This window comes from Anomalospiza imberbis, chromosome 1 (genome assembly GCF_031753505.1).
Source record: "Anomalospiza imberbis isolate Cuckoo-Finch-1a 21T00152 chromosome 1, ASM3175350v1, whole genome shotgun sequence".
Taxonomy (NCBI): Eukaryota; Metazoa; Chordata; class Aves; order Passeriformes; family Viduidae; genus Anomalospiza; species Anomalospiza imberbis.
Genome location: NC_089681.1, coordinates 149998994 through 150011760, shown reverse-complemented (window position 1 = coordinate 150011760; position 12767 = coordinate 149998994). Strand labels below are relative to the sequence as shown.

Sequence of the window (12767 nt, the reverse complement as noted above, 5' to 3'; positions counted from 1 at the left end):
CACCCGGCTGTACTCGTGTATTTTTTATTTATAGATTGATACACTTCCGGGCCCAGCGCTTCACTTCTTCCAGAACTTCTTGTAGGTGTCCAGGTCGATGCCCTCGAAGGTTTCCTCCTCCTTGGCCCTAGGTTTGCTGGGGAAGTGCCGCCGCAGACGAGCCCTGCGCTCGGCTTCGGGCAGCGTGCTGCTGTCCAGGGGCATCTGGGGACACGGGGGACAATGGGGTGAGATTGCGGGGACACAGTGTGACACCCCTGGGACACGGCACGAAACCCCTGGGAACCAGGCAGGACCGCCTGGCACACGCTGCGAGACCCCCAGCACACGGGCTGAGACGCCAGGGACACGGCGTGGAGCCCTGGGAGCAGGCAGGATTGCCTGGCACACGCTGCGAGACCCCCAGCACACGGGCTGAGATGCCAGGGACACGGTGTGGAGCCCTGGGAGCAGGCAGGACCGCCTGGCACACGCTGCGAGACCCCCAGCACACGGGCTGAGACGCCAGGGACACGGCGTGGAGCCCTGGGAGCAGGCAGGACCGCCTGGCACACGCTGCGAGACCCCCAGCACACGGGCTGAGACGCCAGGGACACGGCGTGGAGCCCGGGGAGCAGGCAGGATTGCCTGGCACACGCTGCGAGACCCCCAGCACACGGGCTGAGATGCCAGGGACACGGCCTGGAGCCCTGGGAGCAGGCAGGACCGCCTGGCACACGCTGCGAGACCCCCAGCACACGGGCTGAGATGCCAGGGACACGCTGCGCGCTCCCAGGACCCATCATCGGGCCCGGGACAGGCCGTGAGCCCCCAGGGGACGCAGCACGAGCCCTGGGGACAGCCAGGCTCGCAGGCCCGTCGCTGTGCCCGTACCATGAGGATCCTCTTGGGCTCGCCGTAGCGCAGGCGGACGGTGGAGCCGTCGGTGTTGACCAGCAGCACGGGGTAGCGGCGGCCGTAGAGCTGCCGCTGCAGGTGCCCGATGGCGGCGCGGTTGGAGTTGCTGCGGGCGCTGGCGGCGAGCGGCGGCCGGGACGCGGCCGGGAGGCGCAGGGCCCTGGCGGGGGAAGGGGCGGCAGAGGGCCGGTGTCACCGTGCGGGTGACGGGAGCTGCAGCAGGCCGCTGCCGGCGGCAGAGCCGGCGCTGTCCCGCCGGGTCACGGGCGCTCCGCGCTCACCTCAGAGCCCGGCTCGCCGCCATCTCAGCCCGGCTGGCAGAGCGGGCTCCAGCACACGGAGCAGATGACGCAGCCTGGGGACACCCGGAAAGGTCCTGGCGTGGCTGCGGGGCGACACCCCCGCGGGCCCATCACCGTGCAGCTTCCGCATCCCCTCCGCAGCACCGAGCAGCCCCGGGACAGCCCCGGGACAGCTCCGGCCATGGTACGGCTCCCCCCGCCCTGGCCATGGTTCAGCCCCACGTCTCCCCCGCCCTGGCCATGGTTCACTCCGCCTCGCTTCCCCCCACCGCCGCAATGGCGTAGCCCAACCACGTCTCCCCGTGCCCAGCCACGGGGCAGTTCCATGGCAGCTCCCCCCTCTCCCCGTCATGGTTCAATCCCATCAGCCCTCCCCCCTTCTCTCCGAGCGTGGTTCAGCCCCACTATGGCTCCCGCCACCCCACCGCGGTTCGGCCCAGCGCCGCCGCCCCCCGCTCCGCCCCGCCGTGGCTCAGCCCACGTTGCCCGCTCCGTTCTCCCACAGCTCCCCATCGCCCATCGCCCATCACGGCCCTACCGGGCTGCGCTCACCCCCCCCCCGCCCGGCCCGCCGCGTGGTCCGGCCCGCCGCCCCGCACTCACGTGACCGCGCGCTCCGCAGGGCCCCGCCCACCGCGGTGACGTCATCGCGCGCGCGGCGGTGGCGGCGGGCGCGCGCGGGGGCTGCCGGGACCGCCCCCCCCATTCCCCCCCTCCCGCTCCCGCTCCCGCTCCCCAGTCCCCTCATGATCCTCGGGCGGATGCGCGGGGCGGGGATCGCCCGGGCGGGTGAGCGGGGATGGGGCCGGGGCTCGCCGCCTCACGGGGACCGCACGCTGAGGGGCGCGGCCGGCCACGGGGTGCCGAGACCCTCGCAGGGGCTGTGGACAGAGCGGCTCTAACCAGCGCGAGGAGCCCCGTCACTCGCGGGGGTCCTCGGCTGAGTGGCCTCTCACGGTGGGCCCGGAATGAGGAATCCTGGCTGGCTCCGGGATCCTCAGCCCCTCACAAGGGCCCTTGGCTGAGGGGGGCCCAGCCTGCCTCTGCGGTGCCGAGCTCCTCGCGGGGTTCCTCTGCCGAGGGGTCCCGGGGTGCTCAGCCCCTCCTGGGGGCCCTGCATTGAGGAGTCCTGGCTGGCCTTGGGATGCTCGGCCCCTCACGGGGGCCTTGGGCTGAGGGGGTCCAGCCGGCCCCAGGACGCTCGGCTGCTCACAGGGTCCTGGACTGAGGGCCCTCAGCCCCTCGGGGGAGCCCTGAGCTGGGGGAGCCCGCACCCGGCCCCGGGGAGGCTGAGCTCCCCCCGATCTGTCCTGCACGTCCTGTGTCACCGTGTGGGATGGCTGGGGGGTGGGACAGGTCACAGCCCCACGGGGCTGTCCCCGAGCTGGCTGTGTGCCCTTGCCGACATCCACAGCGGGGCCCCATTGCGGAGCTGCTCCAGGGTGGCTCCGAGATGTCCCTGGTTAGATGAGCCACACGGGGATGTGCTTGTGTGGTACGGTGGGGTAAGAGGGCTGTAGGGATAAGCATCCCTCAGGTATCCTAAAACAAACCCGTGCGGGGAGGTGGATGGTGAAACCGCGCCTGTGAGCTTCACCTCTCTAGAGGTTTTCCCAGGTGGCTAAACGGGTCTCATCCTCCGGGTGAGTTAGACTGGTCTGGTTTACAGGAGGATGTGGTCTGGGAATAATGGGTTTGGACCTCCCTGATTTCTGCAGTGACCTTGAGCAAGTGCATGGTGTTCTGTCTGCAGCATCACCGCTCCTGCAAGCCAGGAGTGGAGCCAGTGGAGAGGCTAATTAGTGCTTTGTAGGTAATTATTTCCAGGAAAAAGGTGGCTGAGCTCCAGCTCTGTACTGCTGTGGGATGCTCTGCTCCTCACAGAATCACAGGATGGGTAAAGCTGGAAGGTTGGAACCTCCCTGCAGATAATTCCCTGTCTGTCACAGCAGGCGTTATCTCGCTTTTTGGAACCTGTCCCAAATCTTACAAAGGTGGGGGTGGCACCTTTATAACGAACCTGCTAAAAATAGGGGGTAGGATTATAATCCTAATCCAGGAGACCTTTCTCAAGGCTCCAGGGAAACCGTGCTTTAATCTTCTTTTCTTCTTCATAAGGGGGCTTTGCCTCCCCTGTAAAGCCTCTCTGCTAATCAGTTTTAATTTGTTTAACTCTTGTGATGTCTGTCCTTTGCTTCCCTGGTTATGTTGCCACCTATGAGGTAAAATCCAGGGTGAATTTAGCAGCACAAGCAGACCAGGAACCATTCCTTGCCTTGGGGACAACCTCCTGTGACCACCTTGTCTTTTTGCAGCCCAGAGGGGTTTATGTGGCTGTTTGTCCTCAGGCCCAGGAGATAATTAATGTTGTTAATTATTTGGGCTGTTCTCTTGCTGATCAGCTCTGCAGTGGTTTCGGTGGATTAGGCTGGATCCCAACCCATTTTTAGGAAACTCTCTGTGCTGGATATTTGCAGATTGGCTGCTCTGAAAATGCCAAAACCTGACAAAAGGGGGAATAAAAAATTGAGCTTCTGCCTTAAATAAATACATCTTTGTGACATTCCTGCTGCAGCCAGCTTGGAAATGTGATGCACCAATGCATTCCTGGAACCAAACAGGAGCGAGAAAAAAGCCCCATATCCACCAGATCTGGGCTTTTGGGGTTTGTTGTTGCTTTACCTGTGGGTTTTGAGGGCTGTGGTGTTTGGCAGGGATGGGGGAGCAGGGAAAGAAGGCAGGACCATGGTGGGATTGCCCTGGCAGTTGTGGCTGCTCCATCCCTGGAAGTGTCCCCGGCCAGGTTGGACAGGACAGTGGGAGGTGTCCCTGCCATAGCAGGTGTGGAACAAGATGAGCTTTAAGGTCGCTTCCAACCAAACCATTCTGGACTTCTATGAAATTCCCAGTTTGCCATCATTCCTCCTGTGAGGGCCCAGCCCCGTGATGGGATTCCATGGGAGTGGAAATGGCTTTTGTTCCCTCTCAGTTCTCCTGTGCAGATCTGCAGCAAGAGAAGGGATTCACAAGGGAGGCAGGAGGAAACACCTGCAAGTCTTTAGGTTTATTTTTAGCTGTTTTGAAAGAAGTGAGATGTGGTCACAACCCAGGTGTCTTTTCTCTTAGCTGGGAGTGTTTTGGGGAAAGAAACGGGAGCGAAGTGAAGGAGGGGGTCCCACTGTGGGAGTGCTTTGGATCTGTGAGCAGGAGAAGGAGTTCTCTGTCACCTTTGTGGTCGTGGACCTGAGGTGAAGCTGTGTGGATTTGGTCCAAAGGAAGGGCAGCATTCCTGGAGAAGAAAAGTGCCTGGAAGTGTTCCAGGTTGGATGGAGCTTGGAGCAGCCTGGCCTAGTGGAAATTGTCCTTGCCCATGGCAGGGGTGTGGAATTAGATGGTCTGGAAGGTCCCTTCCAACACAAACCATTCCAGGATTCTACACAGACAAAAATCCTTGTGACTGCAGGGACAGCTTTGCTGTTTCCCATAATCCCAGCCCAGCAGGGGCTGGTACCCCTCAGCCTTTTGGGGGTGTTGGCTGCAGCTTTGCCAGCCAGGAGAGCAGGGAGTGGAGGAGGAACCGCGGGGGAGATTAAAGCTCAGCAGGGTTGTTCTCATTGGCCACCTTCACATTGCAGCTCGTTAATTAAGGCTTTAGGAGCTCACAAATAGCCCAGCTCTGTCCCCAGGAGCCCGTGCTGCTGCCAGGGGCTGCGCTGCGTTCCTTGCCTGGAAGGGAGCACAAGGAAAAGGTAAGGATGTGTTGGAGCCTGCTCCCAGCCCATTCCTCTGCCCCCTTCCCAGTTTGTCTGGGAATGATTGGAAGTGATTTAAATTTCTGCTGGTGTTTGCTACGGGCAGATGAAATTTTGAGGGAGATGAGGGGAAAGCTCTTTGCCCTCTGTCTGGGATCTGGGACTGGGATTTGTGCATCCAGCACAGTTCTTGTTGGCACAGCTGGATCCTGGAAGGGAACCTGGAATGCCTGGAAATCCATCTGGCACCCCGATGTCACTTGTGGGGTTTTTGGGGTGCTTGTGGAAGCTGCTGTGTGATGGAGCAGCATTGTTTGGGGGCAGATGTGTTGTGAAGCATTTTGGGATGGCTGAAGGGCGGTGAATTTGTGTGGACTGTTTTCCAAGGAATGCTTAGGGCTCACCTGATGAATTATGTGGGAGAGAAGAACTGTGAGGGATGGAGAGAGAGGTGCTTTGGGTAACTGCTCTGCTCCCTTGCTGCAAGCACCGAGTAGCATTTCCCTGGTGCTTTCTTTTGGTATTGAACATTTAGGCAAAACCTGTGGATCTTGGAAATTACAGAAGTGTAAGGACCAAGGGAATGTTAGGAAAGTCCCCAAAGGACTTCCTAGAGTTTGTTCAGCCTTCTGGATTTGGGATGATGGAGCCTGATCCGGCACTGTGGTGATGAGACTGGTCCTCTTAAGATTCCATCTCTTGGATCTCCGAGGCTGCCGCACTCGGAGGGCACTAAGGAGAAAAAGAATTTCCTTATGGACGATTATTGACCGTGGGTGTTTTCACCGCCCACGTTGCCGCTGTTGGCACCTCCTCAGCCTTTGCGTATTAATACCCCTGGGATGAGCTGCGGTCAGACAAGTACCCTCGGGGAGCAGAGGGAAAAGTTGTGTAATTCTCCGGCTGTCGTGCTGCCCGAGGGAGGAGGGGTTTAGGGCTGAGGATGCGTCCCGCTCAGCAGGCGGGGTCAGGGAGAGGGAGCCCGGCGGGATTAGAGCCCGGCTGCTCTGGTGAGACAGCATTTGGTTTAAGGCTGTGTGAAAAGTGATGTGTGAGGTCAGGGTGACATTGCTATGAGCTGATTTGAAATGGAAAGGCATTATCTGCCGCTTGGCTGCTGGCTCCCTAGGCCACACCCAGCCCGGGAGGCTGAGGAAATGATTTCCTGGCTTGCTCAAAGTAACTTTTTAAATAGGAAGAACTTATTTGATTTGCTACACTCTTGCCATCACTTCTGGTTTGGACGCCGCCGATGGATGAGAGTCTCCAGTGGTATCCCCTGCACCTTTATATAACATTTCTTCTTTTTCACATGTGGATAATTAACCTTTCCTCCTCTCCAGAGACACGGGAACACGAAAACGCACATTTTTCTTTCTTTCTTTTGTTCTGGCTGAAGAAACAACTGCAGCAAGTTCTGTGTGGCCCCAGGCCGCATTTTTTCCACCTGTGCCAGGGACTGATCTCTGGGATCTCTTTCTTTCTTGCCGTGAAACGCCTGCAGATGGAGTTGGTGCTTCAGGAAATACAGGAATGAACACCTGGGCATGTTCATGGCAGTGATTGCACCTGAGTTCAGATGCTGTTTGCAAGGGTTTGGGGGTTGGTGATACAAAGTTTTATTTGCAAACTGTCCTTGAAGCTCCTTTCTCCCTGTGAGAGGGAAGGGGCTGGGCCTGTACCTCTGTCCCATGATTCCAAATGCACCAGGCATCCAAAAATAGGATTTTTTTCCTTTTAGAGAGAGTTTTCATTAGGATTTTGGTCCCAGTGAGACCCAGCTGTGATGGAAAACAGCTGGCTTGAATCATCCCAGTTTAGTGGCAGCTAAATCCCAGTTTCCTCCTTCTTTGGGTTGCATCCTATGAGTTTAACCTCAATCTCTTGAGAAATGTTTCTGCACTCCCAGTACTTTTTATCAGCTCTAAGCTTGTGATTTTGCATCATTTCAGATTTTCCTGCAGAAATTTGTACCCAAGGGTAAAGGATTGGTGCTGTTTTGAGGGGCTGAGCACTCCTGGGAATCCACAGCCACGTTTCTAACCAGACACGTTTTTCTGTCTCTCCCCAGTCATGCAGGGACCAAGGCCAGTGGTTCTGAGTGGCCCATCAGGTGCAGGGAAAAGCACTTTGTTAAAGAAATTGTTCAAAGATTATGAGAACATCTTCGGCTTCAGCGTCTCCCGTGAGTATCCAGGGATGGGCTGTGGCGGAGCTCAGCAGTGCCAGCTCAGAGCTTGCCTCTATTTATACCCCAAGTAATGGTTTTTCATGGCTTGGCTGTGTCCCAGTCTGCATCTGGGCTCTTGGGGATGTTTAAATAATTCAGGGCACCTTTTACTCCTGGTATTGAGTGGTGAGTCTAAGCTTTGTCTGGAGTAGCACCTTTCCAGGTTTAGTGACTCCCCACATCTTTAAACACAACTCAGAGAGGAAACAAGATTCTTCTGAGTGATTCTTGACTGTGAAAGTAACAATCCCCCCCACATTTCTGCTTCAAAAGCCAATTGATTTTTCCATGGAGCTTTGTAAGGTGTTTTTAGGTCCACTTCCAAAATGTGTTTTAATGTCCCAGCACTTTGCTTACTGCAAGTAAAATCTGTGCTTTGAGATCTGGATTCACTCCACCATGAAAGAACAAATACTGGATCCTTAAAAATCTAATGCTCTGGGAAGAGAAAAAAACTTAAAATTATCCATTTTGTGTGTGTGTCATCCTATGCTCCTTTTTCAACTGCATCTCTCATCTCACTCCAAACTAAACCTTATTTCCTCCCAAATTGCCTGTTGGTAGAGATTTTTTTTCCTAGAGTTCCACATGCCACTTAGACTTCGGCATTTCTTTGATCCTGCAACACCCGTGGGTGATGCACAGAATTTACAAGGCTGTTTTTTTTGGTTTTTTGGTTTTTTTCCCCTGCAGATACCACAAGGCAGCCGAGACCTGGAGAAGTGAATGGCAAAGGTGAGCCTCTTGCAGTTGGGTCTGTCTCATTGGACACTCCAAATAACTGAGGTTTTCAAAGCTGGGCTCTCATTTTAGGTACTGTGCTCTGAACCTGGGTGATTTGGTTCTGAGGAGATATCTCCAATGGCCACCGCTTTGGGAAGTGCAGCTGCTTAATGAGATGGTTTTAGCTGTATTAATACCTTATGCCCAGCTGTTTTCGCATGTATTGGCATATTTAAGAAACAATCAAATGAAGTTTGTTCTTGGTTTCCAATGGCAGTTTTCCCTCTGAAGTGACAGGAACAAACTTCAACAGAAGATAGAGAAATATTCGTTTTTAGTTAGTTTGGTTTTGATGTTGCCTTTTATCTCCCTCTCTCTCATCCCCTTCTGGTCTTTAATTAGAAATCCTTTCAAATGAAAGGCCTTACCATGCCTGCTGTAATGTGTCCCACACTTTTAGGCAAGGGGGTAGATGTTCCCACTGTACCAAGAATGGGAAAGGATAAGAAAAATGGGGTAGAGCAGCATTTTTGTCCACACAGAAAACTCCAGAAAGTTTTGAGCAGGTGTTTGGACAACTGGTGTGGAAGTAGGAAGTGAAGCATTGTCTCAAACAGATTTTTAGTGTCTTCCTCCTCAGAAACCCATGGGTGTCATTTTGACCATGAACTTCAGAATGTTAATTTCTCTCCATTTTTCCCATTTCCCCTTCTCCAGATTATCACTTTGTGACCAGAGAGGAAATGCAGAAAGAGATTGATGCTGGTGAATTTATCGAGCACGCGGAATTCTCCGGGAATATGTACGGGACAAGGTAGGTCAGCTGTCCCTGCCTCTGCCACAGGGGCTGGAATTAGAAGGTCTTGAAGATCCTTTCCAATCCAAGCTATTCTGGGATTCTAGAAAATAAATACAGAATCTCTCCAGGCCCCTGAGGATGTGAGAAAATGGAGAGTCCCTCATGCTTAGCAGAAGAGTTGAAGTTCTCACCAATCCTTTCTGCTCTCTAAGTCTCATCAGTGAATTATAATAAATGATTAAAAAGCATGGGGCAATTCCCCATGTTGGGGAAGAGAAGTTGTCATTACAGCATATAAAAGCCACCACTTGAAAAATTAAGTGGAGAATTTCTTGTGACCCAGATGGAGCATCCATGTCCATCCAGCATCCTTCAGGAGAGCGTGTGGAGTCAGTGGATCTCTGGAGAAGGGGGGTTCTCAGTGGTTTTGCTCTTCAGTGAAGGTTATTTCCATGTTTGTCCCAGAATCCCAGGACGGTTTGGGTCAGGAGGGACCTTTAACATCATCGAGTTCCAACCTCCTGCCGTGAGCAGGGATCTTCCCTCCAGGTGGTGAAGCTCTGCCCAGGCAGGAGTTTATGGACATCCCCCCCGTCCTGTGGGATAGTCACACATGATCCCTTCCCACACCTTCCAGCATGGCTTTGCCAGCCTCTCTACAGGAGACAGCAGCTCCCTGCTCCACCCAGAGCAGTGACACTTGCAGAAACTCTTTACCAAGAGCAGAGCAGGCCCTGTGCTCTCCTGCCATGGTTTGGGCACAGGGGAGCCCTGTGAGCCCCCTCCCGCTGCTGGAGGGGGACACCCCAACCTCCCTGGGTGCTCTGACCCCTTCCCTGTGTGCTGTGTCCCCAGTAAAGGAGCCGTGCAGGCCGTGCAGGCCCAGAACCAGATCTGCGTCCTCGACGTCGACATCCAGGGCGTGAAGAGCATCAAGAAGACGGAGCTGAACCCCATCTACATCTCGGTGCAGCCGCCGTCCATTGAGATCCTGGTGAGCGCCCGCCTAGCTTTGCCGTTAGCAGTTAGAGGTAATCAGCGTCCGGCTCTGCAGCCACGGGCTCCCCCTTCCTCGGCCACCTCGGTGTTCCTCAGGGCCCTGCACTAGCTGGGGAGGACATTCCCAAGCATATCTCCACCCAGCCCAGCTCCCCAGCCTCTGGCTCTCAGGGATAAATCTCCCTGTTTAGTTCTGTGAGTCCTTCCTCAGTGTTTTCCACGCTGTGGTTATGGACTCCATTGCAGCATGGCCGGTCTTTAAATGTATTAATTGTGCTTCATGCTGTGCTGAGATTTGCCTCCGCAGTTAAAATTAAACCCAGGGAGGCTGGTTCTGTGCAGCCCTTAAATTCTGTGTCCCTCTGGTCTTACCCTGTGTAAGTGATCGCAGTGGGACTCTTGCAGCAGTGGAATCACTGTCGTGGTTCAGAGAGGGATGAGGACACGTGAGGACAACTCCTGACTCTCCCCTCTTGCTCTCAGTACATCAGGCAGGCTCTGTTTCTCGTTGAGTTTGTGGAGGAGGAAGCCAGCAGCACCAGATGCCAGAGCCCAGCAGAGAGATCTCATTTCCAGCAGTACCTGGAAAAATAAATAAATGAGAGGGAGGTAAAAGAAACCTGGGGCCCTGAACTGTGGGTTGAAAGTGAGGCCCCTCACCCTTTGCAGGGTGTTCTCACGTGCCCGTGGTCACAGACAGCACCGGCCTGAGGGTGGGGGTGGTTTGTGCCTGCAGCTTTCAGAACACTCATTTCTTTGATGTCTTTGTCCCTGGGTTTAGGAGAAACGACTACGGGACCGAAAGACTGAGACAGAGGAGAGTTTACAGAAGCGTTTGACTGCAGCCCGCGTGGACCTGGAGCTCAGTAAGTCCTTGGAGTGGTGTGTGCAGGGGTTGCCTGGGTGATTTGGGAGCTGGTTTTTGTGGGAACATCTGATTTGTGCTCTCCAGCAGCGCTGGCAGGGCTGGCCACGAGCTGAGTTGGATCGCTGCTGCATTTCCCACTGCAGTTCCTTGGAGGCAATTGGCAGAGCAGTTCATTAGCAGCAGCTGATCTAATAATAAAACTAAAAAATCATGTTAAAATGCCACGGGACTTTGTGCACGAGAGCTGACACAGGGAAGAAAAATTGTCCTCTAACTCTGTCCTCATCTCCTTCCCCAGGTAAAGAGCCTGGGCTGTTTGACCTGGTCATCATTAATGATGATTTAGAAAAGGCCTATTCCGAATTGAAGGAGGTGCTGCTGGAGGTGAGTCCTTGGGGATTTTTTCCACCTCATTCCTGGGCCGCATAGGTGAGGGTCTATTCTCAGGCAGCCACAGAAATGTCACCTCATCCCACACTTGGTCTGCTTTGAGCTGCTGAGGGACAGATTGAATACAAGTGATGATGGATCAGTGGCCTGAGAGTGGGAAATTAATCCAACACAATCCTGAGTTGGGGCAAAAGAAACATTCATCCCTGTGTAGCAGAGAAGGGGATTCCTATTTCTGGAGCTTCCAAGTCAAACCTTGCCATGTCTCTGAAGGTGAACTCAGGGCTTGGTCCTGTAATGTTGTGGAACTTGTCCGAGTTGTTGGTCACTCCTGGTCTCCTAAGCTGTGAAACCACAAGTTGTTTCCCAAAGAGTGGCAGATTCTCAGTCTCTTTGCTGATCTCCTTGCAGGAAATCAAGAAGACCGAAGAATCCAGGAAGTCCTGAGCTGGCCCTGCTTGGGCGTTTCAATTTTGCACATCATTCCCGAAGCACGTCACAGCGTTTTATTCCAAAAGACATTCCCTTTAGGCTGCTCCTACCCCCAACTTACCCTAGGATGTTTATATTAAAAGCAAGGAAAAGGAAACCTGGTCATGCTTGTGCTTCTGTTCACTGCATGCTCAGCACGTGCTCCCCCAGGTTTGTACCTCCGGGTTCTTTGGGAGCTGCCAAAGGGCTGAGCCCTTCTGGAAGGGCTGTGGAGAAGCTGTTGGGCTGATGTCCTTGAAGGCAGCAATAAATCCCTTTTCCTGGGGGGAGTCCCCTGCATCCAGTTGCTTGTACAGGTCTCTGTTCTGAGACCTAGAGAGCTTTGCACTTCATTTCCCAAGTTTTCTTTAGCTTTAACTTTGATGTTTTCATGAAACTTCCAAGCCCTTCGGTCCCTCCAGCGGGGCATAGGGAGTGTCCTTGGGTTGGTTTCTCACACTGTGAAAACTGTGGGGATAAGCTGGGAGAGCTGGGAATGTTCACCTGGAGAGAAGCTCCAGGGAGAGCTCAGAGCCCCTTGCAGGGCCTGAAGGGGCTCCAGGAGAGCTGGAGAGGGACTGGGGACAAGGGATGGAGGGACAGGACACAGGGAATGGCTCCCACTGCCAGAGGGCAGGGATGGATGGGAGATTGGGAATGAATTCTGGGCTGGGAGGGTGGGCAGGCCCTGGCACAGAGCAGCTGTGGCTGCCCCTGGATCCCTGGCAATGCTCAAGGCCAGGTTGGACGGGGCTTGGAGCACCCTGGGATAGTGGAAGGTGCCCCTGCCCATGGCAGGAATTGGAGCAGGATGGGCTTTGAGGTCCCTTCCAACCCAAACCCTTGTGTGGTTCCATTCCATGGAATGCCCAGTGTGTCAGAGCTCCTGTCCCACAGGTGGTGACTTCAGCTGCTGTCCCCCCAAACCACGCAGCCCACGAGCAGCTGGGCCCTGCAGTGCTGGGCTGGGATATTTTCTCACCCAAACCACATCTTACCAGAGCAGGTTTGTACCTAAACACTCCATCTTTGGGTTTCATCCTCTTCACATCCCATCCCTCCAGTTTATCCAGATGCTCTGCAGTGCCTCTTGGTCCAGGTCGTCTCCAAACCTCTGTCCTCCACCTTATGGAGAGAACAAGCAGAAACCCCCCCTTGGGCCACCCTTTTAGTACCTTGCATTTACAGCCAAGATTTGATGATTATTTTGCTCATTTACCTTTCTTGGACTGGTTTGATACATCTATCCTAGATTTCCTAGAAAATATTGCTTCCTGTTGTTGTGGGTTTCCCACTGCTTGGTTCTGGAACTGGCTAAACAAGCAGGAGAATGCTG

General features: G+C 54.6%; 2 protein-coding genes across 4 annotated transcripts; one reads left to right on the top strand and one right to left on the bottom strand.

Annotated features, from left to right (window-relative positions):
- Positions 1–53: 53 nt before the first annotated feature.
- MRPL55 (mitochondrial ribosomal protein L55) lies at positions 54–1329 on the bottom strand. The gene is made up of 3 exons (XM_068176094.1): positions 1179–1329; positions 874–1057; positions 54–204 (listed from the first exon to the last, which is right to left on the bottom strand). The coding sequence occupies exons 1-3, from the start codon at positions 1199–1201 to the stop codon at positions 61–63; spliced, it is 351 nt and encodes a 116-aa protein (XP_068032195.1). The 5' UTR covers positions 1202–1329; the 3' UTR covers positions 54–60.
- A 517-nt stretch (positions 1330–1846) lies between these two features.
- Positions 1847–11549, top strand: GUK1 (guanylate kinase 1). Of its 3 annotated transcripts, none has more exons than XR_010994317.1 (9): positions 1847–1903; positions 1938–1988; positions 7023–7136; positions 7875–7916; positions 8622–8718; positions 9559–9697; positions 10186–10311; positions 10484–10568; positions 10869–10955. XR_010994317.1 is itself a non-coding variant. In XM_068176056.1 (9 exons), exons 2-9 carry the CDS (start codon positions 1946–1948, stop codon positions 11405–11407), a joined length of 642 nt encoding a protein of 213 aa, XP_068032157.1. In that variant the 5' UTR covers positions 1856–1902; positions 1938–1945; the 3' UTR covers positions 11408–11549. The 3 variants fall into 3 exon arrangements, 2 of the variants coding, with proteins under 2 accessions (XP_068032157.1, XP_068032162.1); XM_068176056.1 differs by lacking the exon at positions 10186–10311 and adding an exon at positions 11372–11549 and having other exon boundaries at positions 1856–1902; positions 10869–10954; XM_068176061.1 differs by lacking the exons at positions 1847–1903; positions 10186–10311 and adding an exon at positions 11372–11549 and having other exon boundaries at positions 1940–1988; positions 10869–10954.
- The last annotated feature ends 1218 nt before the right edge of the window (positions 11550–12767 follow it).

Bases quoted from the DNA above. Each gene is read 5' to 3' on its own strand.
- MRPL55 (XM_068176094.1), bottom strand. From the start codon at position 1,201: ATGGCGGCGAGCCGGGCTCTGAG. The intron at 1,058-1,178 runs GTGAGCGCGGAG...TTCCCCCGCCAG, and splicing joins GCGGCGAGCCGGGCTCTGAG to GGCCCTGCGCCTCCCGGCCG. The intron at 205-873 runs GTACGGGCACAG...CCGTGTCCCCAG, and splicing joins AGCCCAAGAGGATCCTCATG to ATGCCCCTGGACAGCAGCAC.
- GUK1 (XM_068176056.1), top strand. From the start codon at position 1,946: ATGATCCTCGGGCGGATGCGCGGGGCGGGGATCGCCCGGGCGG. The intron at 7,137-7,874 runs GTGAGTATCCAG...TTTCCCCTGCAG, and splicing joins CTTCGGCTTCAGCGTCTCCC to ATACCACAAGGCAGCCGAGA. The intron at 8,719-9,558 runs GTAGGTCAGCTG...CTGTGTCCCCAG, and splicing joins GGGAATATGTACGGGACAAG to TAAAGGAGCCGTGCAGGCCG.